Here is a 24,293-nt window from a genome sequence, read left to right as displayed (position 1 = left end):
GTCAGATGTTGAACACCCCACTGTTGAAAAAAAAGTGGGTTGCATGGGCCACATATCCTATCCCTTTATCTGTTTTAATCATTTTTGGAACTCCTAATTTCACAAAAGCTGACAGCAGATGTTGACACACATCCTTTGCCTTTTCTCCTGCATGGACAGATGCAAAAATACAATCCGAAAAGGTATCAGCTGAAACATAAACATAGCAAAGTTTTCCGAATTCTGGCAAGTGTTTAACAAACAATCCTTTAAGTCTATTACTATCAATGTCTATGACTGGGGGAGCATAGTTGGAGATGGCAATCCTGGTTGAAGTGCTCCCATATCTTCCATGACTTCATTAATTTTTCTCAGATCGTGTAACAGTCTCCATTTTCCATTCCTTTTCTTGATTACAAACACCGGAGACTTCCAGGGCTAGCCGTGGGAACAATATGTCTCGCTTTAAATTGTTAAGCAACTCGGCCTTCGGGCCCTACGTATCCTATTCCTCCCGGATCGAAGGGAAGCAGATCCGGCTCCTTTTCGGGGCCCATAGGGCCTGGATCAAAAGGAACGTTCAGGTCACCAGGGGGCATAACAGCAAAGGCCTGCGTTGGCTGTAGCAGCGGAGGGGCCGATGGCGTAGCAGGTGGATCGGTAAACGAGCCCGCAGCTCCCTCACTGTCTGGCAAAGCACACGTTTCTGACTGTGGTCCCACATGGCTCTTTAAGGCCTCAGAGATTGCTCGCCAGGTGCCGAGCAATCCCGCCACAACCTTGTCGTTTTTAGTAGCAGATTCCCACACCTTGACCTCAATTTGGTCCCATGTTTCAGGATCATAAACTGTCTGATTCGTAATAAAGGGAATAAGCTGTAAGGTTACCAGGACATTTTTTGTTTCTAAGGACATATGATTTCCCATAGCGCGCAACTGCTTACCTTCGGCCAGCGAGGGGCAGTTGTGTGCGCTGGGCCGCTTCTTTCAGCTCCAGCTTCTTTCCAGCTCCGGTGCGCCAATTTCCAGCGACTTTCAGTACGAGCTTCTTTGAGCGGTTTGCTGAGTTTAGCCGAATCTATCTTCATGAGGCGATCAATGTCCCTGTTCCTGTCCTGGTACCTGTCCTTCAAGTTGTCCCTGTCCTTCAGGTTGTCCCTGTCTGGGCGCCATTTGTGGCATAATGACCACACGGACACCAGGGTTCTTTCAGGATCAGTAACTGCTGCTACTTTATTGATGACATAACTTCATTATCCATGTTGCCTCTCATCATGAGGACAGCCTCCCTTTTTCTACTATTCGCCCCACAGCAGTACTTTTCCATTAACTGTTCATTGGTCAACAACTTTGCCCGGCAACTGCAAACACCCAGCAACTTCCATGCCTTAATGGCTGGAGAACAGGCAACCCGAGACAGCAAGGCGTCTCCTGAATCACCCTTCTTTGTTCCCTCTAAACTCTTTACATTCCTGATGGTCTCATCGTTAAGAGTCCGATGTTATCACCAACCATGGGGCTTGTCGACCCCCATGGCCACATTCCCACATAAAGTGGGAAAACAAACAAACAAAACAACAACAAAACAAAACAACCAACCAAACAAAAAACAACCCAATGGTAAACTGAGCGGGGAGATGTAAGGCACACAGCAAAACAGCACAAAAATGGTGAGAAAACATCAACTTGTTAGAATTCTTTTCCATTTCCTGAATGTGAGAGCAGTAATACTGGATAGAAATTGCAATGGATTAACACAGGAAACTCTGAACCAGAGATGTCCATAGCTGCTCATAATTATCACATATCTAATTCCAGACACTACAGCAGGGGAGGTGCCTTTTCACAGCATGCAGGCTTGATGTGCCCTAGTGGAGAGCTTATCTTCTGAGACATTCCTAGATGTCCCCCTACAAGAGAACAAGGAGTTTACATTTAGAGAAGCATCTCACCATTAGCTTCTGGCAAAACGTCTGGTCTTTCAGGGATCAGAAGACTGGGAACAGGGAAATGCCAACCATAACCCATCAGGTAAAATAAGAAGAATTAAGTGGTGCTTCTAGAGGCAAGTCCTTGACCAAAGGGAGAGTCAGCACTATCGTAAACCAGAAGCCCTGGCTAATACTGCCTATGCCTATTTATTTGTGGATGCTCACATCACAGAACATAGGTGTAATCCCTATCTTGAGTTAAATCTCAATTTAGAGCTATGAAATCAGGTGAGTCTTTTCTACGAGAAGCAATCTGTGCAGTATAATATAATTTAATCTCAATGCACCACTTTAATATTTTATATCCCTCAGTGATATTTTTGCATTTGTTACTTACAAGAGCTGTACCCCACTGCAAATAGGTCCTTGTACTTTGGATTCCTGTATTGAGAAATTTCATATAAGATTTCATTTATTATTAACCATATTCTTCCACAGAAATGCACAGTGTTTCGCACATTAACATCAGAGCCCATTCCCACAGGATTGCACACAGTCTAAAGGCTTGAACCTTTGAATATATGCAGTAGTAAAGTTCACGTGAAGCCAGGGATAGAAGAATGGGGGCTTGCTTAATCGCTTTAAAATAGATATTGCTAAGTCTCTTTGCTTACTACTGTGCAAATTAACTGAAAAAAGGAGTCTCGGGGCCCCTCACAGAAGATGTTTCCTGACAAAAATGGAGAACCTGTCTCAAAAACCAGCTGAGACTGACCTTGTGGTTTGGACAAGAGCCGAGGAGCAGCTGAGTCTGTACAAAGGCAGGGGGTCAACTAGTGGTGATGAAGAGGAGTTATCGGACTTCATCCCCACGACCCCCGGACGACCACCACCAGAAGGCATTGCGCAGGCACAGATGGGAGGAGTTTATGGAAATGACTTATTGGAGCTAATTTTAATACAAAGCGGGGATAGGTTATGCATATGTATAGGCGTATTGGGAAACTTCATGCATATTGTGGGAATAGAAATGTTGTTTTTGCAGTGTTACATTGTATAGAAGGAAGGAATGTGGTATTGAGATATGCTTACAGTGATAAGAAAGCTCAGCAGGTGACCTCCTAAAATGCAGACAACCAGACTCCTTAGAGCAATCAGGTGAAAATCACTATGTTTAGTCAAGCCAGATAAGGGGAGAAAACATTACCATCTCAAAAACAGGCCGGCAACTGAAGGCCAGGCATTGTCTGTGAAGCATCAGATAGATTGTGAACCTGGATTACCCACTCCAGTGGGGAAACAGGGGAGGGTCCTGTCATCAAAAAGTATATAAACTGTGTTTTTGGAACTAGTAGGTGCGCTCTCCTGCTTGTGGGGCGCCCGCCATTGCAATCGCGAATAAATTACTACTTCACTGAGATCCTCGCCTGAGCCTGAGTTATTGGCTACGGAGTGTTTCTCACAATATGTAACTTTTTACTGCATATAACCAAAGCAAGTTGCCGCGTTAAGGTGCGCGTGCCTTTGGGAGCTATATCACCCATGCGCCCGGCGCCGAAAAAAACCACATACCTACTTTATAACTTATTTGCTTTTAGTTATAGAGCTCTTCCACGAATCATTTTGGCGAGCCAGCCAGGAGGCTCTCTGCCTGCCCACAGGAGTGGCCGCACCGCGGACGTCCTAGCGTACACCGGGCACAATTCCCTGGAGGAAATCCGCTCCTCGGCCGCTCACTGAGGGGGCAGACAATGACTTGCTGGACCGTGGACAAACAGTATGTGTAACAGTACAGGAAGGGCCTATAAGTCGTATGTGTGGTTGGGGCAGCTGGTAAATTGCGCAGAGATGTCTGGCATGCAGCATAGTCCCCGTAAGGGAGGAGGGTACCCTACAGGCTGACTGATTGAGTGGTCAAGGGGGATTTGCTGACCGATGGAACAGCCACTAGCGATCTTGGTAGCAGATCGAGCAAATCCGAGGTTACCGCTGCATCCCAGTTTTGGGAGCCAGGACGGACCTGCTAATGACTGTATAAGAAGCAGGAGAAGGGTAAGCGGGCCTCTCACAATTGTGACAAGGTTACCTGGGTAATATTTGCAATTGATGGAGGGATATTAATTGGAGTGTTAACAATTGTATGTCTTATTTGTAGATGTCTGGGTATCTCATGTTGAAAGCATTTGTGTAAGTGTATGTTTTTGATACAAAGTATTGTTGTGAAGTGAGTTACTCCACGAGGAACACGGCCAGAGATGATACAAACAAGTTTGATTATTGTTTTAAGTGATATATTCTTGTGGTATGAACGAGAAGTGCAAGGGGCCTCTTTGTGTGATTGCGTGATTGTGCTGTGTGAGTGAGACGAAGCATCACTGCTGTGGGAATAAAAATGTTATTTTTGCAGAGTTACATTGTTTAAAGGTAAGGAATGGGGTATTAAGATATGCTTGCAGTGATAAGAAAACTTAGCAGGCGACCTTGTAAAATGCAGACAACCAGACTCCTTAGAACAATTAGGTGAAAATCACGGTGTTAAGTCAGATAAGTGAAGAAACATTGCCACTTGTAACTGTAAAAAAGTCTAAAGAAATTTGAAATTTAACAGGCCGGCAACTGAAGGCCAGGCATTGTCTGTGAAGCATCAGATAGATTGTGAACCTGGATTACCCAGTCAATGGGGAAACAGGGGAGGGTCCTGTCATCAAAAAGTATATAAACTGTGTTTTGGAACCAGTAGGTGCGCTCCTGCTTGTGGGACGCCCGCCATTGCAATCGCGAATAAATTACTACTTCACTGAGATCCTCGCCTGAGCCTAAGTTATTGGCTACGGAGCGTTTCTCACAATTTGGGGGCTCGTCCGGGAGCCAGTCACCTACCGGGGAGCCCCACCGCCGCAGCAGCAGGAAGGCATGCCCCGCTGATTTCAGGGTCCTGTGCATCGGCGGTGGCAGTTCTGCGGAGAGCTGACAGAGGGCCCGAGACTGATTAAAGAGGCAGGATCCATGAAGTACCATGAAGTACTGGGGAAGGGAAGAAGGTAGGCACTCTGGGTTTAAGAATTGATCCGGTAACTCTGTGCACAGACCAAGGTAAGAAATATGAAGTATTGCCTTGGGGGTCGGGTGAGACTCTGTGTGATGTGTGATTGAGACGTACTTTTGTACGAAGCGAGTGTGGAGTCCTGATCCGCGGTTCCGTAGCTCCGCGAGGGGCGTGGCCGGAGACGGACGAAGCGTGAGATAAGGGAGAGAAAGGAAGAGTCTCGGGAAATTTGGTGTATGGTAAGCCCTTGCACAGGGAAGTGCTTGGCAATACACCAGGGAAATTTGGTGTGCGGTAGTCCTTGCACGGGGAAGTGCTTGGCAGTACACCAGGGAAATTTGGTTTGCGGTAGTCCTTGCACAGGGAAGTGCTTGGCAGTACACCAGGGAAATTTGGTGTACAGTAATCCTTGCATGGGGAAGTGCTCGGAAGTACACCAGGGAATCTGGTAAACTCATAGGTGTGCGGTACCCCTTGCACGGGGAAGTGCTTGGCAGTACAGCCCCATTTTCCAGAATCGGAACGTTAGTGTGTGGTACCCTGCAGGAGGGAAATTTCTGTAGCAGCACACTGACAAGGGCTAGGAAAAATGGGAAATATGGGTTCCAGGGGACAGGGAGATATCCCTGGGGGAGTGCCTACCGACAGTTCTTCCTGAAGAATGATAAGAAATTGGAAAAATAATCCCAAAATTAGAGGAAGTGATAAAAGAAGAAAATGGTTAAATATTGTGTATCGGTCTGTACAAAAGAACCAATTAAGGAAACAGCAGTATTTTGGCCAAAATATGGGTCTGATGAAAATTCAAGCTTTAAATTTATATGTAAACAATAAGATTCCTTTTTTGGAGAAGGAGCCAAGTTATGCTCTCTATAATCCTAATATTGCACCAGAGGCAGCAGCAGCCGCTCCAGGAAAGGAGACAGGGACTGCAATTAACACTGTCCCTAGAGAAGGAGCGTACTCTAGGCTCTGGTAAGAATTAGAACAAGGTAGAAGAGATATTGAGAGTTTTGCCTTCCCTGATACTAGCACTACTAACACTAACTGTGTGTCGTCTTAGGTGAACTCCTCCCCTCCTTACCAGCAGAGAGGTTAGGAGTTTTAAGGAGATGAAGTCTTTAATTGAGGACCCCATCGGGCTAGCTGAACTATTAGACCAGTTCCTAGGGCCTAACTTATACTCTCGGGGGGGGGAAATTATGTCTGTACTAAGTATGTTGTTTATAGGGGAAGAAAGGGGAATGATCAGGAGGAGAGCTGCTATACAAGAATGGGAAAGAGCTCATCCTCCAGGACCAGGGGTAATACAAGCAGAGCAGAAATACCCACTTGCCGATCCTGGCTGGAATAATAATAATAATGCGCAACACAGAAATCATATGAGAGACTTGGGGTCAGAATGAGAAAGTACTTGGGGATGACTCCTCAGGACCCGGTATCCCAAGGGCTCTTGAAAGTTCATTTTGTGATTAAAGCCTGGCCAGATACACAGAAAAAGCTCCAGAAGGTGGGAGGATGTAGTGACCAGTCACTGGGGGGCCCTCCTGTGGGAGGCCCTGAAGGTGTGTGTCAGGAGGGGAGATGAGAAGGAAAAGCAGAGAGTGAAACTAATGGTATTGACAGTGTAGCAGGTAGTGAGGCAGAGGGTTGGAGAAAGAGGAAGAAAATCTTCAGGGGGAGTCAGGGCCAGGATGGAAAGGAGAGGAAGAGAGATGAAGGAATGGCAGGCAAGGAAAGCTACCTGTGTTGCAGCCTGAATCCTAGCAGGGACAGGCTTTGATGGGATGTTTTGAGTGTGGCCAGGTTGGCCACTTCAGGTAGGAATATCCAGAGTGGAAGAAGGAGGAGAGAAGGAAAACGGGATGAAATGTTATATACTGATATGTTGTTTCAGCATCCTGGAGGGAAAAAGGTATGGAATTAAGTTGGCCCCTGACTGAGCCTTTGGTGAAAGTACAGGCTGGAGAAAGATAAAGGAAGTGTTAAAAGGGTTGTTGAAGGTGTTAAAGGTGTGGTATGTAGTGTTTGACAGAGCTATATGAAATTGAATGAGCAGGGAAAGAGGATGTAGGCATTATCTAAGTAACAGTCTAGAAGTTTTGGTATATTTGCTGTGGTGTTTGGTCAGTTTCCCAAGGATGGGTGGGGGACACGAGGACGATGACGACGACACAATACAGCCTCCACCAAGGGCCTCTCTATGGGCCGCGGGGGGGGGGGGGGCTTCGTCTCCAGCACCTGGAGCGCCTCCTCCCCCTCCTTCCGCACTGACCTTGGTGTCTGCAAGTGAGAGAGAGAGTTAGGAGAATATAATAATTTACTAACTTTTAGAGAATTTACTAACTTTTTAGAAAAGGGGGGACTGAGAGAGGGAGTTAGGGGAATCTTATCAAGTAGAGATAGAGTGCTGACGGCATGGAACTAGGATCCTACTTAGTGTCTTTACTAACTATGGTGCTTGTGCAAATTAATTAAAGCAAGAAGCCTTGGGCCCCTTTACCAAGGTCAGTCTCTTAATAAGAGTGTGAGCCTATCTTTAGAAACTGGTCCTGTGGATGGACAAGACCCAAGAAGCAACTGAGTCTGCGCAGAGACAAGAGGTCAACTAGCGGTGATGAGGAAGAGTCGTCAATCTTCATCCCCACGACCCCCGACGACCACCACCAGAATACACTGCGCAAGTGCAGATAGGAGGAGTTTATGGAAATGACTCCTCGGAACTAATTTTAATATGAAGCGGGGACAGGTTATGAATATGTATAGGTGTATTGTGAAACTTCATGCATATGTAACTCTTTGCTGCATATAACCATGGCAAGTTGCCGCATCAGGCGCGCATGACTTTGGCGGGACTACCCCCCGTGCTGCCCAGCGCTGAATAAACATACCTACTTTACAATCTTACTGATTGTGGAGTCCGTTTTCTGCAAGTCACAAGGAGGTTTCTCACTCCTCACTCTCCCAGCTGCTGTTGAGCAGCAGTTTGTTTGTTTGTTTTCGTTTTCTTGGATGTGCTCTCACAGAGGCACAAACTGTGTTGCTAATGGCTTGGCTCTGGGCAGTGGTGGGCCCCTTTGGGGCCGGCTGAAACTGGCCCTTATCTAACATGGGGCAGCTGCTGGATTCTTCTCACAGGGGTTACCACTGCAGCCCCCCCCCCCCCCCCCCCCCCAAACCTTGCCATCAAACCCAATACACTGGGGCAGCTAGGTCATTACTGGCCTGTAAAGTATCAGGGATTAAATTAACTAATGAAACCCTAAAAGTGATGGGGGTAGAAGGGGCTGGGATAACAGTGCCACCTTTGGGGGATACCAAGCTGAGACTAGGGGATAAAATGATCTCTGGGCAATTATTGTATGTACCCAAGGCAGGGACTAACTTGTTGGGAAGGGATTTGATGATGAAATTGGGCATTCAAATAGTAAATTGTTAGACTGGAATAACAGTGTTATTTTCAGGCCCTGAGAGCAAAGATATATTCACCTCTGACTGGAAAGACCCTGAAATGGGGGCAGAAGCAGCAATACAGATGGACAGTTTTACCTCAGGGGTTTACAGGGCCACCAATTTATTTGGGCAAGTTCTAGAACAGATTTTGGAGCAATTCCAACCTCCCGAGGAGGTGTTACTGTTACAATATGTGGGTGATCTTTTATTGTCAGGACAGGAGAAAACAGTTGTGAAGGAAGCCACTAACAAGCTATTCAACTTTCTGGGAAAAGTCTCTCGGGGGGGGGGAAATTATGTCTGTACTAAGTATGTTGTTTATAGGGGAAGAAAGGGGAATGATCAGGAGGAGAGCTGCTATACAAGAATGGGAAAGAGCTCATCCTCCAGGACCAGGGGTAATACAAGCAGAGCAGAAATACCCACTTGCCGATCCTGGCTGGAATAATAATAATAATGCGCAACACAGAAATCATATGAGAGACTTGGGGTCAGAATGAGAAAGTACTTGGGGATGACTCCTCAGGACCCGGTATCCCAAGGGCTCTTGAAAGTTCATTTTGTGATTAAAGCCTGGCCAGATACACAGAAAAAGCTCCAGAAGGTGGGAGGATGTAGTGAACAGTCACTGGGGGGCCCTCCTGCGGGAGGCCCTGAAGGTGTGTGTCAGGAGGGGAGATGAGAAGGAAAAGCAGAGAGTGAAACTAATGGTATTGACAGTGTAGCAGGTAGTGAGGCAGAGGGTTGGAGAAAGAGGAAGAAAATCTTCAGGGGGAGTCAGGGCCAGGATGGAAAGGAGAGGAAGAGAGATGAAGAAATGGCAGGCAAGGAAAGCTACCCGTGTTGCGGCCTGAATCCTAGCAGGGACAGGCTTTGATGGGATGTTTTAAGTGTGGGCAGGCTGGCCACTTCAGGTGGGAATATCCAGAGTGGAAGAAGGAGGAGAGAAGGAAAATGGGATGAAATATGTTATACTGATATGTTGTTTCAGCATCCTGGAGGGAGAAAGGTATGGAATTAAGTTGGCCAATGACTGAGCCTTTGGTGATAGGACAGGCTGGAGAAAGATAAGAAGAAGTGTTAAAAAGGGTTATTGAAGGTGTTAAAGGTGTGGTATGTAATGTTTGACAGCTGTTTTTTGAATGAGTTGGGAAAGTTGAATAAGCAGGGAAAGAGGATGTAGGCATTATCTAAGTAACAGTCTAGAAGTTTTGGTATATTTGCTGTGGTGTTTGGTCAGTTTCCCAAGTATCGAGAAGGGGGGGGGGGGGGGGGGGCAGGGGGGGCAGCCTGCTCCACCAGGGGCCTCTCCACAGGCCGCAGGGGACTTCGGATCCGGCGCCTGGAGCGCCTCCACCCCCTCCTTCTGAGCTGACTTTGGTGTCTGCGGGGAGGTTTCTCACTCCTCGCTCTCCCAGCTGCTGTTGAGCAGCAGGTTTTTGTTTGTTCGTTTTCGTGGATGTGCTCTCACAGAGGCACGGACTGTGTCCCTCATGGCTTGGCTCTGGGCAGCGGTGGACCCCTTTGGAGCTGGATGAAATTGTCCCTTATCTGCCACGGGGAGGTTTTTGGATTCTCCTCGTGGGGGCTGCCACTGCAGCCCCCCCCGAACCTTGCCATCAAACACAATACACAGGGGCAGCTAGGTCATTACTGGCCTGTAAAGTATCAGGGATTAAATTAACTAATGAAGCCCTAAAAAGTGATGGGGGTAGAAGGGGCTGGGATAACAGTGCCACCTTTGAGGGATACCAAGCTGAGACTAGGGGATAAAATGATCTCTGGGCAATTATTGTATGTACCCAAGGCAGGGACTAACTTGTTGGGAAGGGATTTGATGATGAAATTGGGCATTCAAATAGTAAATTGTTAGACTGGAATAACAGTGTTATTAATGGAGGGCTCTCAGGCCCTGAGAGCAAAGATATATTCCCCTCTGACTGGAAAGACCTTGAAATAGGGGCGGAAGCAACAATACATATGGACAGTTTTACCTCAGGGGTTTACAGGGCCACCGATTTATTTGGGCAAAGTTCTAGAACAGATTTTGGAGCAATTACAACATCCTGAGGAGGAATTACTGTTAGAAAATATGGATGATCGTTTATTGTCAGGACAGGAGAAAACAGTTGTGAAGGAAGCTACTAACAAGCTATTCAACTTTCTGGGAAAGCAGGGCTTGGGAGTATTGAAAAATAAATTTCAATACGTAGAAAGAGAAGTCAGGTATTTAAGGCATCTAATGTCTGAGGGAAAACGGAGAATAAATCCAGAGAGGATTCAGGGAATTGTTGAAAACTAAGAAAGAACTAAAAAGTTTTAAGAGAAAGATTTTTTTAAGGAATCAGGAGCCACGAAGTCTGAGGGAAAATGGATACTCCCTGATGGGAGAGAAATGTTGAATAAAGCACCAATGAGGCAAATATTAATCGTTTTACATCAAGAGAGTCATTGGGAGGTGCAAGCAATGTGTGATGTTGTGCTAAGACAGTATGTCTGTGTAGGAATATACACTTCAGTGAAGCAAATATGCAGAGGATGTACCATATGTCAAAAGGCAAATAAAAAGGTCATTCGTAACTCACTTAGAGGGGGACGGGAGCCAGGGATTCGGCCTTTCTGAAGTATACAGGTAGACTTTACTGAGTTACCTAAAGCAGGGAGATTTAAGTACTTGTTTGTCCTAGTTGACCACGTGACTGGATGGGTGTAAGCTTTCCCCTCCGTATCTGCCACTGCGAACACGGTGGCTAAGGTATCACTGGAGCAAACAGTCCCTAGATATGGGATAGCTGAAAACATTGATTCAGATCAAGGAAGTCATTTCCCTTCACAAGTACTGCAAGGGTTAATGCAGGCCTTAGAGATTGAGTGGGATTTTCACACCCTCAGCACCCCTCCTCTTCTGGGAAGGTGGAGCAAAATGGTAAAATGTTTACCCTTAGCACTCTTCCAGGTTCAAACAGCACCAAGAAAGGATATAGGAATTTCACCATATGAGATGCTGTTTGGATTACCCTATCTGGGCAGGAGGGGTGAGATACTGCAATTCGAAACAAGAGAGTTTTCTTAAGAACTGTATTCTGGGGTTGTCCTCTTCTTTGTCATCTCTCAGGACCCGTGGGTTGCTGGCTCAAACCCCACCTTTGGAATTCCCCATTCACCACCATCAACCAGGAAATTGGGTCCTGATTTGGACCTGGAAAGAATCAAGGCTGCAGCCTGAATGGGAAGTGTTATAAGCGAGACCACGCAATTTTCTGGTCTATCGAAGATAATTTATTAATTAAGTAAGCAGGTACAAGCAAAACAGCACTGGGCGGCTGGAAGTTGTGCTCGTGTTCAAGGGTAGTAAAGCAGCAAACAGTATTTCACAGTCTTTGTTTTACCAAGGATGTTTATCCAGCACCCCCTCCCCACTATCTGCTTGCTTAGTCTTCCCCTTAACAAGGTCATAAATTGCAAAACCTTATCTTCTCAGCAGATTCTCTGAATTCCTTTTAAAGACAATGAACAAACACCCACTAATTTATCACAATCCCTCCTTTTTCTTTTTCTAACATATTTTGTTCATTGATGAATTTTTGAAGCACTTGTTTGCTCAATATTAAAGTTTCTGCGTCATCCTCCTCCTGTTCAAGAGATTCATATTTCGCACGCACAAGCATAAGGTGAGCTGCCTCTAATCGTTTTTTTCACAATTGTGATTATTTGATTGAATATACATGGTCCAAATGTTAGTGTAAATATGAGCAGCAACAAAGGTCCTGCTATAGCTGATAGCAGTGTAGTGAGCCAAGGTGAGTAATTAAACCAGGATTCATACCAATTCTGGTGGGCTTCATTTTCCCTTTTTCGTTTTTCTAGCCCTTCTCTCAATTTAGTCATTGTGTCCCTTACTACTCCAGTATGATCAGCATATACACAACACTCCTCTCTTAGGGCTGCACACAGTCCTCCTTGTTGTAGAAAAATCAGATCTAATCCCCTACGATTTTGTAGTACTACTTCAGATAAGGATCGCACAGATTTCTCGAAAGCTGATATAGATTGCTCGATATGGGCCAAATCCTCATCTACAGCAATGCGTAGAGAGGTAAATTCTTGGCTTTGTTTTACCAGAGAGGTAATTCCAGTTCCGGCTCCTGCAGCCCCCAGAATCATCAGAGTGGCTAAAGTAACAGCCGTAATAGGCTCTCTCTTCCTTAAGTGGTTTTTTGCCATAGCATGTTGGATGTACATATACTCCTCAGAATGGTAAAGAATCCTAGGTATAATTACTACCTGTACACAGAAATCATGAGACGAGTTGAACAATTTCAAAGATAAGCATGGAGTTACCCCCAGAGACGAACATACCCATCTGGTGTTATCTGCTGGTATTAACCATTTTTCTTTGTCTAATTGTGTAACATTTTCTGTAATATTGCATAGATGGAACTTCTCACCAGGGACCGTGCCTACGCACCTGCCATTCCCAGTTACTTCCGTTAACGTTATTCCTACATCCCTTCCCCAATGGCATTGTGGGGGATCGGTTTCGTTTGAACGGGTGGTTTCTCCCAGATCCCCAATGGCGTCGTAATATGAGGGCCTTATATCAAGACATAACCAGCAAGGTCTAGGCACGTCTGGATTTGTTTGATTCAACAACTGATAACTAGCATTCATGATTCTCCATATGTTATTCCCGGTCACCCCTTCATTTCTAATCCCGTACTCCGGGTTTACTGATTTATTAGCAACCTCCAGTGGTTTAGGGCTATTAGGAGTGTCCTGGTTCCAGTTAGGACAGAGTTAATTTTCCTCCTAGTAGCTGGTAGGGTGCTATGTTTTGGATTAGGTTGAGAAGAGCGCTGATAACATGCTGATGTTTTAATTGTTGCAGAGCAGTGTTTACACCAGGCCAAGGGCTTTTCAGCTTCTCGCTCTGTCCTGCCAGCGAGCAGGCTGGGGGTGCAGCAGGAGCTGGGAGGGGACAGACCCAGGACAGCTGACCCAAACTGGCCAAAGGGGTATTCCATACCATCTGACGTCATGCTAAACAATATATAGGGGTGGCTGGCCGGGGTGGGGGGCCGGCTGCTCGGGGATAGGCTGGGCATCGGTCAGCGGGTGGTGAGCAATTGCATTGTGCATCACTTGTTTCATACACATTATTATTAATACTATTATCATTATCATTATCACTATTATTATTATTATTGTTATTATTATATTCCTGTCTTAATAAACTGTCTTTATCTCAACTCACCGGCTTCACTTTCCCGTTTCTCTCCCCCATCCCAGAGAGGGAGGGGGGAGGGTGAGCGAACGGCTGTGTGGTGTTTAGCTGCCAGCCGGGTTAAACCACAACAAGGAGTTAGCATTCTAAAAGCTTGTGTAGGCTGAATCCTCAAAACACTCCCCGACAGTTTCTGATTTGGTCCCATCCGTTGGGGACTCTTTGTCTCTTCCTTCTTTATATAGATGATGCCTCCCCTATCAGTCCCCCAGCAGTAGTTATCTGCTGAACAACATGGTGATCTTCCCATCTAATCAGGCTCCATTTAAAAGGTTTGTGAGGGTGCACAGACCCAGGAACAGTGAAAACAATCGTACCCATTACTATGTATCGCAAAAAAAAAAAATAAAAAAATGGCTAGGGCCCATTTTCCAGAGTTCTTTACCTGGCCACGTAATTCCCCACCGTTTCACTCTCTGCCTCGCTTGTCGGTTCGGTTGCAGCGAACTACAAGGTGCAGGTTCTTCTCGGCAGCAGCAGTGTTCTTCAGGGGAGTTTCTCAGGTAACCGCGACCTTTTTCTGATCAAACAGGGTCCCCTCTCCTCCTCTTTTTTTTTTTTTTTTTTTTACGATACATAGACAGTTAGACCATACTTCTCGAGTTCGTTTCAACGTGAGCTTTAAGTCATCAGGGCCTGCGACCGCTTCCCATTTGCTTTTCTGGATCGGTCCTTTCACGCGACTGGCATGCGTTCACCCCTTCTCAGCCGTCCGGATAGCCGTCTCTGTGATAAGTAAAACAACATAGGGGCCTCCCCACCGCGGTGTTAAAGACGTTTCTTTCCATGTCTTAATTAGAACCCTATCTCCAGGTTGTATCCTATGGATTGCTATATCTAGCCACCAAGCCTTTCGCTTGCAACTCCCTCCGTCGGTTCATAAGCTGTATTAAATAAGGTTTTAATTGGATATCCTGTACCTGGGGGTGATCAGATGGCATCTCTAAATCATAAGGCATACCATACAGCCTTTCAAAAGGTGAGATTCCGACATCGGCTCGGGGCTGTGTCCGGATATTCAATAGTGCAAGCGGTAAACATTTCACCCAGGAGGTTTTTGTCTCTATCATAAGCTTTGTTAGTTGCTTTTTAATTTCACCATTCATTCGTTCTACCTTTCCCGAACTCTGAGGATGCCAGGGAGTGTGATATTCCCATTTAATTCCCAGAGCCTTCATCGTGTCTCGGGATACCTTTGACACAAAGTGTGGGCCTTGATCAGAGTCAGTTGCTTCTATTACCCCGTATCTGGGTATGATGCTTTCTAATAATATCTTTACCACGGTTTGAGCTGTGGCCCTTGCCGTAGGGAATGCTTCAACAAAGTTTGTGAGGTGGTCTACAACAACTAACCAGTTAGTTGAGAAGATAAGAAGATAAGGTTGCTGAGAAGATAAGGTTGGAAGTTCAGTAAAATCTAATTGAATCTTTGCAAAAGGTCGATATGTCAATTCTCGTCCTCCCGGGACCCTTTTTCTCATATGTTGAGCATTTACCCTCCGACAAGTTATACAATTATTTATGATCCTCTTTGCTATATTATAAATCCCTATACACATATAATTTGTGGCAAATTGATCCACCAATGCCTGGGTTCTCCAGTGCATCTGTTCATGAAATCTCCGTAGCACCCTCATAGCTACTGATTTTGGTAACACTTCCCGTCCATCAGGCAGTACCCATTTCCCTTTATCATTTTTTTTTTTTCGAACCCCCATTTGTGTCATCTTGTCTTCTTCTGTAATAGTGAAACAGAGTAAGGGGAGGGGAATGGGTCCATTCGACCACAGGGAGTTAGCCGGCCCGCACTTGTAGCAGTTTTTATAAGGCAGGCTTTCTTCCTCAGAACAACTGCATTCAATCCCATCAACTCCCCATTCACTCCAGCAATCATAACATCGAAATTCCTTTAAGTCTTTCCCACAGTATTAAGTATTATATTAAGCATTATTATATATTATTTATATATTATTATATTATTAATTATTATATTAATTATTATATATTAAGCATTAAGTATAAGTATTAAGTATTTCCCACAGTCTGGGCAATCTTCCCTCGTTCTTATAATTCTTATACTCATTAATGCTGCCCTTTTTGCCTCCTGATCTGCTAGATTATTACCCCTAACCTGAGGGGTGAGGCCTTTTTGATGCCCTTTTATATGTACTACGGCAATTTCTTTGGGCTCTCTGATAGCTTGTAAAACCTGGGTAATCAATTCCTGATGTATTAAACCCTTTCCTTGTGAATTGATGAGCCCCCTTTCTTCCCATATTTTACCAAATGTATGTACTACCCCATAAGCATATTTTGAATCTGTATATATTGTACCGCTTTTATTTTTCAACAATTTTAGGGCCCGCAATATGGCATATAGCTCGCAAGCTTGGGCGGACCAGCTAGGGCTCAAAGGTCCAGATTCCACTATCTCAAATGTTTTCCCGTTTACTAACGCGTATCCTGATTTTTGCTTTCCCTCGACTACTCTCGAGGAACCATCCACATATATCTGTTCACCGATGGGTAATTCCACCTCCTCTAGATCAGGTCTCAATTTCGTTTGCTCTTCTATATTTCGGAGGCAATCATGTCCTAAGGACTCATTTGGTTCCCCATAAAGAAATTGAGCAGGGTTCTGTAGGGAGGTTGTTTCTAATGTTAATTTTGGAGAGGAAATCAAAATTCCTTCATATTTTAATAATGTGGCGTCAGTGATCCATTTCTCTGCCTTCTGTTGCAGTACCCCGCATATATTGTGTAGAGATATTACCTTGATTTCCCCCCCAAAAGTGATCTTTTGTGCTTCTTCCACTAACAAGGCAGCAGCTACCACTACCTGCAAACAGTTTGGCCAACCCCGGCTAACCGGATCCAATAATTTAGACAAATAGGCCACAGGTTTTTTACTCCCTGCCCATTCTTGGGCCAGCACTCCATATGCCGTGCCTTCTGCGCTGTTCACAAAAAAAAAAAAAAAAAAACAGCCTCCTTAAATCTGGTAAGCTTAACACTGGGGGGCGTACTAGTTCCTCCTTTAACTTGTTCAGTCGTTCCTCATCTTCTTTTGTCCATTTGAGTAATCCATCCTTATTCAGCTTGTTATATAAAAATTTAACCTTTCCACTGTAATCTTCTACCCATTGTCTACAGTATCCGGTCAACCCTAACAGTTGCCGTACCTGCCTTTTAGTTCGCGGGGACGCTAAAACCAATATTCCACTGATTCTGCCCGGGTCTAACAATTTAGTCCCCTTACTTAACTGGTGACCCAGGTACTTTATCTCTTGCTCCACAATTTGTAATTTTGCCCCTCCTTTTTCTTTTAAAGGGTACAGAGGGTACAGATTAACTCGATTCTCTGAGCCAATCCAAAGGCTCACATATTTGCTCTCCTCTAAACAAAAAGGTTCCTTTGCATTTACATAAACATTTAAGGCTTGACAAACCCAGTCTTCAAACGACCTAGATATGGGCCAATAATTTGCCTACCTTCCCAAACTTCAACACAATAATGAATCATTTTTACTTTATCCTTTCCCCGCCTAAAAGGGGAATCACTCCAATTCTTAATCATTAACCCCAGTGGACTATCTGGGGGAATAGGGGGCAACCTAGCACTAGGCATTACCCCACCCATGGGACCAGAAGGCTTACTCTTCTTCTGTCCCATCTTCCGGAGTGCCTTCACACACACACAGAGCCGCTTCCCCCTGGTCGTGGCCCAGTCCCTCGCGGGATGTGGGAACCGCACTACTGAGGGGTCCGCACTCACTTCGTCCGCAATTGGACGTCTCACACAGACGCACTCCGGGATCACCAACCCCAACCGAACGGATCACCGGCCTATACTTACCCACCCCGTGGGTCTTCGTTCGGTCTTCGTGCACAAAGATTGCTTGGGGTTACCGGTTTTATTTGCTTCTGCCTAATTTTAGGGTTCGTCGGTGAAGGGCTCGAGTGAGGCTTTCCGTTCCAGGGGCCGCCGAAATCGGCGGGGCGCCTCCCCCGAAAGGGTCCTCAGTCAATTTGCCTTTATCCGAGTCACGGCACCAAATTTGTTATAAGCGAGACCACGCAGTTTTCTGGTCTATCGAAGATAATTTATTAATTAAGTAAGCAGGTACAAGCAAAACAGCGCTGGGCGGCTGGGGAGTCTCCGCTCCATCACAGCACGCAACTTTCCCATTTCAGTGTCGCCGTTTTATAGCATCCAAGTTCGGCTTGTCAGCATCCAAGTTTCGGCTTGTCAGGACTTGTTGAATCTTCTGAAGCTGAGCAGTTCGTTTTGTTTCTTTCAATGATCATGCCTTGTGCTCGTGTTCAAGGGTAGTAAAGCAGCAAACAGTATTTCACAGAGTCTTTGTTTACCAAGGACGTTTATCCAGCACCCCCTCCCCACTATCTATTTGCTTAGTCTTCCCCTTAACAAGGTCGTAAATTGCAAAACCTTATCTTCTCAGCAGATTCTCTGAATTCCTTTTAAAGACAATGAACAAACACCCGCTAATTTATCACAGGAAGGATCATTCCAGATACTCCTCACCACTGAAACAGCCGTAAGAACTGCAGAAAAGGGGTGGACTCACTTCACACGGGTAAAAGCATCCTCCAGCCCTGATACTTGGGAGACAGTTTCAACAGATGCCCCTCTGAAAGTTAGCATCAGAAGAAAAGATACATGAATATGACAGATGAGACTGGTGATTGGGCAAATGGACTGTCCTATACTGAATTAGTGTGTCCTAATGACGGAATATTGGTCTTTTTAATAATCTGCTTACTTGCTTTTGGTATGATCCTGTATAAACCAAGGTGCACGGAGTTCTGGTAATAATTCTGTAAGCAAACCTGTTATTCTGAAATGCTAAAAAGGACTGAGTATCCAACAGAAGGACCAGTCCAAATAACTGAATGTCCAAATTGTGGGACGCAGTGTTGGGTCAATTTGGAAGTAGGGGGTGAATTAAATTGTCCAAAATACAGGCTTTTGGAGGGAAATTGGAAAATTGATTCTGTAAATAAGAGGAGTCAAATCTCTGTGGAGGTGGGTAGTTTTTGGCTGGAAAAAGATATTGAGGACTTGGGATACTAACCGCTGAAACAGCCATAAGAACTGCGGAAAAAGATTGGACTCACTATACTCAAGTGAAAGCACCCATTGACCCTGGTACCTGGGATGTTCTTTCTACAGAAGACTTGTTGAAAGTTACAATCAAAAATAAAAATCTCATAATAGACTCTGAGCTGGATAAAAGCTTACAATTGTAAACTAACCTTTTATTTTCACAGGTAACTAATGAGTGTGACTTGCGATTGAGAGAAAGGACTGGCCTATAGCGAATTGAAGTGCTCCCAAGGGGTTTTTGTTCTAGTAGTAGTGTACATCTTATTCTTTGTATTGATAATAATTTGGAAGCCTAAGGTTTAAAAATAATGACAGGGAAAAATCGACTATTAATTTTGTTTCTAGTGATTGTAGGCCTCAGAGAAGGCCTTGGTCAATTGGCAACTTGGAGAATGCATGACCAGATAATAGCAAAGGCGGGATACCCCGTCAAAATATGGGTGACTGTGACAGAGGGTTATGTACCACAATCCATCATGTTTGATGCTTGTGAGGTGTTAGCTTGTGGAGATTTAAATGCCCAATGACAACTGAGCAGAGAGAACAAATATCTCTGTCCTGAACCTAAGACTAGCAGGATGTTTGAAGGACCCCCTTGCCCATCATGGACTGATGTATGGTGGATGACCAATCATAAAGGGTGGTCGCATATGCCCACCTCAACTGTTGACTTCATAAGGTTAAAGAAACAAATTAACATATTTAAAGGAACTGTTCAGCCCAATTTTCGGCATCTACAATGTAATCCAATAACTATAACAATTAGTCAGGCTGATTACATTACTAACCATACTTCAGGTCTCGGAGAAGTTGTAACTGGGAGAGAGACCCAACAGCCAGATTGAGAATAGCTGTATGGGAACCATCCTCTATTGCCACCAAAGAGAGGGAGAAACTCGAGGAGAAAACAGGAGGCCCTCTTCGAAATGCGGCAGTTGTCACAGTTAAAGAAATAAAAGATCTTAGTCAAACATTTGAGATTGAGACAGGGTATGGGGATGTGAATGCCTGGATAGAATGGGTCAAATATACTGTCCAGAGTCTCAACCATAGAAATTGCTATGCCTGTGCCTCCGGACGACCGATTGCCCAGATAGTGCCCTGCCCATTGGGGTGGACCAAGGATTCCCAGGGGATGCGATGTATGATTGCACTCTACCAAGAAAAGACTGCCTGGGGAAATGAGGCCTGTAAGTCTCTCTCTTTGCTATTCCCTTCCTTGCGTAGTAGCAATATCTGCATTCTCTACAGCTATAGGTAACCATACAGCTTGCCTCTCACGGCAGGGTGTGAGTGCTACCCGGCATCTGGGAGAATTTGTCTTGTGCACGAGGACCTTGAATGCTACCGAGGACTTGATGGGAAACTGCTCAAGACTTGAGATCCCCAGGGCAGATCTCTGGTGGTACTGTGGAGGGAAGATCTTACGGTCCACCCTACCATCTAACTGGGGAGGCACTTGTGCACTTGTTCAATTAGCTATACCCTTCACCCTGGCATTTGAAAGAGAAACATCACAAATACCCAGAAGAAGTAAAAGAAGCTTAGGAGTATCATTTGATGATAGAGTATACATAGATTCTATTGGGGTGCCTAGAGGAGTTCCCGATGAACAGAAAGCCAGGAATCAAACTGCTGCAGGGTTTGAGTCACTGTTCTGGTGGGTAACAATCAAGAATGTGGATTGGATTAATTATATTTATTATAATCAGCAGAGATTCATAAATTATACAAGGGATGCGATAAGAGGAATCGCTGAACAACTACATGCCACCAGCAAAATGGCTTGGGAAAACAGAATAGTATATTATTCCATATGCTTATTCCATACCATTTATGTCATGCTCAGGTTACACTCTTTTCAATACATTCTAATTAATCACCATTTTCATCTATGGTATATAGCAATCATGGCAGTGATGACATACAGTATTAGATAATAATTAACATAATACAATTCAACTCATGGGCTATTCTCACCCAGTATTAAATCCCCTTGAGGTACACACCGGACCTCCCCATTCTATTGCATTACCCACCAAGTGCATCCAGGTCCCTGAGCAAAAGCAATCCCACGAATGGGTTTGCCTTTTCCTGAGGCAGGAGTAGCCATTGTCTGACTCAATTCTTTCTGGGGTGCCATGTCGCCATAGGACTTGCTTTTCTAGGCCCAGGATAGTGTTCCGGGCGGTGGCATGGGGCACAGGATATGTTTCCAGCCATCCGGTGGTTGCTTCCACCATTGTAAGTACGTGGCGCTTGCCGTTGCGGGTTTGAGGGAGTGTCATGTAAGCAATCTGCCAGGCCTCTCCATATTTATATTTCAGCCATCGTCCTCCATACCAAAGAGGTTTTGACAGTTTGGCTTGCTTGATTGCAGCACATGTTTCACAGTCATGAATAACCTGTGCTATAGTGTCCATGGTCAGGTCCACCCCTCGATCACGAGCCCATCTGTATGTTGCATCTCTACCTTGATGGCCTGAGGTGTCATGGGCCCATCGGGCTATAAATAATTCACTTTTATGTTGCCAGTCCAGGTCCACCTGAGCCACTTCAATCTTAGCAGCCTAATCCACCTGCTGGTTGTTTTGATGTTCTTCAGTAGCCCGATTCTTGGGCACATGAGCATCTACATGGGATACCTTTACAACCAGGTTCTCTACCCGGGCAGCAATATCTTGCCACAATGCAGCAGCCCAGATGGGTTTGCCCCTGCGCTCCCAGTTGTTCTGCTTCCATTGCTGTAACCACCCCCACAGGGCATTTGCTACCATCCATGAATCAGTATAGAGATAGCGAACTGGCCACTTTTCTCGTTCAGCAATATCTAAAGCCAGCTGAATGGCTTTCACTTCTGCAAACTGACTCGATTCACCTTCTCCCTCAGCAGCTTCTGCAACTCGTAGTGTAGGACTCCATACAGCAGCCTTCCACCTCCGATGCTTTCCCACAACACGACAGGCCCCATCAGTGAACAGGGCATATTGCTTCTCATTTTCTGGTAGCTTGTTGTACAGTGGGGCTTCTTCAGCACGGGCCACCTCCTCCTCCGGTGACATCCCAAAGTATTTGCCTTCTGGTCAGTCCATAACTTCCAAGGTTCCTGGGTGACTGGGGTTTTCTATCTGAGCCCGCTGAGTAATCAGTGCAACCCACTTGCTCCATGTAGCATCAGTTGCATGATGTGTAGAGGGGACCCTTCCTTTGAACATCCAGCCTAGTACCGGCAGTCGGGGTGCCAGGAGGAGCTGCGCTTCAGTACCGACCACTTCCGAAGCAGATCGAACTCCTTCATATGCTGCCAATATCTCCTTTTCGGTTGGGGTGTAGTGGGCCTCAGATCCTCTGTATCCCCAACTCCAAAACCCTAGGGGTCGACCTCGAGTTTCCCCAGGTTCTTTCTGCCAGAGGCTCCAGGTGGGGCATTCTCCCCGGCTTCGGTGTAGAGCGCATCCTCTGTCTCTAAGGCAGCTATGCCAAAAGCCCAGCAGAACCCTTTTGGGTCTTTGAGATATCTTCTCCTGAGTTAGTTTATGCCAAGGATGCACGGAGCATCCGGGCCAGTCACAATACGGTGCTTTTGCCACTCATTTCCGGTTAGACTCACTTCAGCCTCCAATACAGTTAACTGCTGGGATCCCCCCGTCACCCCATAAATACAGATGGGCTCTGGCCCTTTATAGCTTGATGGCATTACAGTACACTGTGCACCGGTGTCTACTAAAGCCTTATACTTCTGTGCGTCTGACGTGCCAGGCCATCGAATCCACACAGTCCAATAAACTCGATTGCCCCTTTCCTCCTCCTGGCTGGAGGCAGGGCCCCTCTAGTCCTGGTCAGAATCTTCGTTTCTGTGTTTAAAGGACTGCCTGCTGGAAGTTGGAGCAGCAAACTTTTCAGAGAATCCCTTTTTCCCTATTGTTTTTCCTTGCAACTCACATACCCGTGCCTCTAGGGTTGCAGTAGATTTTCCATCCCATTTTCTCATGTCCTCTCCATGGTCACGTAGGTAAAACCACAGGGTGGCACGGGGTGTGTGCCCACCATATTGTCTTCCTTGCATAGATGAACGTTTACCCCTAATAGCTGAGACACTGGTTTGTACAGGTGGGGAGGAAAATAATCTCTCTTCAAGTTGGTGGAACTCTTCAGAAAGTTTCTCCACAGCTGAGAGACAGGCCTGTAGGGAAGAGGAGAGACTTTCTTCATACTGCCAGAGTTGTTTAGTCAATTCATCTGCTGTGGGTTCCTCATCCTCTTTCCAGGCCATTACTGCCAATGAGCTGGCATATGATGATGGTGCACTCCGTACAAACTTCTGCCCCATGGGTCATGTACACTTGACTTCATCTGGATCTGTGGATATTTGTGCGTCGTCTAGGTCCTCATAAGTCATCTCCCGTATGGCTAATTCCCTCAGGTACTGGATTCCCTTCTCCATAGTGGTCTACTTGCCTGGTAGACATACAAGTTCTTCCTTGAAGGGATACCTTTCCTGCACAGCTGACAGGAGACGCCTCCAGAGGCTGCGAGATCGTGCAGTGTTGGGTCAATTTGGAAGTAGGGGGTGAATTAAATTGTCCAAAATACAGGCTTTTGGAGGGAAATTGGAAAATTGATTCTGTAAATAAGAGGAGTCAAATCTCTGTGGAGGTGGGAATTTTTTTGCTGGAAAAATAATATTTTTTGGTATATTTGTTTTATATTAGTTTTGGTATATTTGCTGTGGTGTTTGGTCAGTTTCCCAATGGGGGACGGGGGGGACATGACGACACAGCCTCCACCAAGGGCCTCTCTATGGGCCGCGGGGGGGGCTTCGTCTCCAGCAGGAGCGCCTCCTCCCCCTCCTTCCGCACTGACCTTGGTGTCTGCAGGGAGGTTTCTCACTCATCACTCTCCCAGCTGCTGTTGTGCAGCAGTTTGTTTGTTTGTTTGTTTTCGTTTTCTGTGACGCTGTGAGGTGACAGTGACAGAGACACAGCGGGGGCGCTGCTGATTGGGGACACAGGGGAATGGGGACACGGGGCGTCAGGGATGCGGGGGTGACGTCACCGCGTCGCCGCCCTGCCCCGTACCTGCCGCTGCTTGTCACCCGCTTTAGCCGGCATGGCGGCCCACCGCCCCGGCCTCCCCTCCACCAGAAGTTGACTCCAGTAGCCGTAGCAATGCGCCGATAGCGCTGCTACCGAACTCTCTCTCCCTTCCGAGCTATTCCGCGCTCTGGCTCCGCCCACTGCACTCCCGTTCTCATGAATATGCAAATGAAAGGGGAGGTGGTGGCGTCTTTGGGCCCGGAAGCGACGCGGCTGAGTCACGGCGGCGGCGATGAGGTTGCGGCGGGTGGTGGTGGGTGCGTGAGCGAGGATCCGAGAGCTTGTCCTCCTGTCCTCCCTTCCTGCCGTCACCATGATGGAGGAGATAGACCGGTTCCAGGTGCCCGCCGTGCGCGCAGAAATGCAGCCGCTGGTGA

At 46.0% G+C, this 24,293-nt stretch overlaps 1 protein-coding gene and 1 long non-coding RNA gene across 6 annotated transcripts in view; one reads left to right on the top strand and one right to left on the bottom strand.

Annotated features, from left to right (window-relative positions):
- Positions 1-429: 429 nt before the first annotated feature.
- Positions 430-18,927, bottom strand: LOC308184890. Its single transcript, XR_013943008.1, has 3 exons — positions 17,549-18,927; positions 923-1,888; positions 430-830 (listed from the first exon to the last, which is right to left on the bottom strand). It is a non-coding gene; the product is annotated as an uncharacterized lncRNA (long non-coding RNA).
- A 4,473-nt stretch (positions 18,928-23,400) lies between these two features.
- LOC308184758 (protein FAM219A-like) overlaps positions 23,401-24,293 on the top strand; it is a 154,510-nt gene continuing 153,617 nt past the window's right edge. The window contains exon 1 of one of the 5 annotated variants that reach the window (XM_080572239.1): positions 23,401-24,289. In XM_080572239.1, coding sequence (XP_080428365.1) covers positions 24,073-24,289 — 217 coding nt within the window. In that variant the 5' untranslated portion in view covers positions 23,401-24,072. The remainder of the gene's footprint in view (positions 24,290-24,293) is intronic. The other 4 variants (XM_080572243.1, XM_080572242.1, XM_080572241.1 and 1 more) reach the window with 4 other exon arrangements.

The sequence above is a fragment of the Anser brachyrhynchus genome (genome assembly GCF_964034855.1).
Source record: "Anser brachyrhynchus genome assembly, chromosome: W".
Classification (NCBI taxonomy): domain Eukaryota; kingdom Metazoa; phylum Chordata; class Aves; order Anseriformes; family Anatidae; genus Anser; species Anser brachyrhynchus.
Note: the sequence above shows the minus strand (reverse complement) of the source record. Positions and strands in the feature narration are given on the sequence as shown.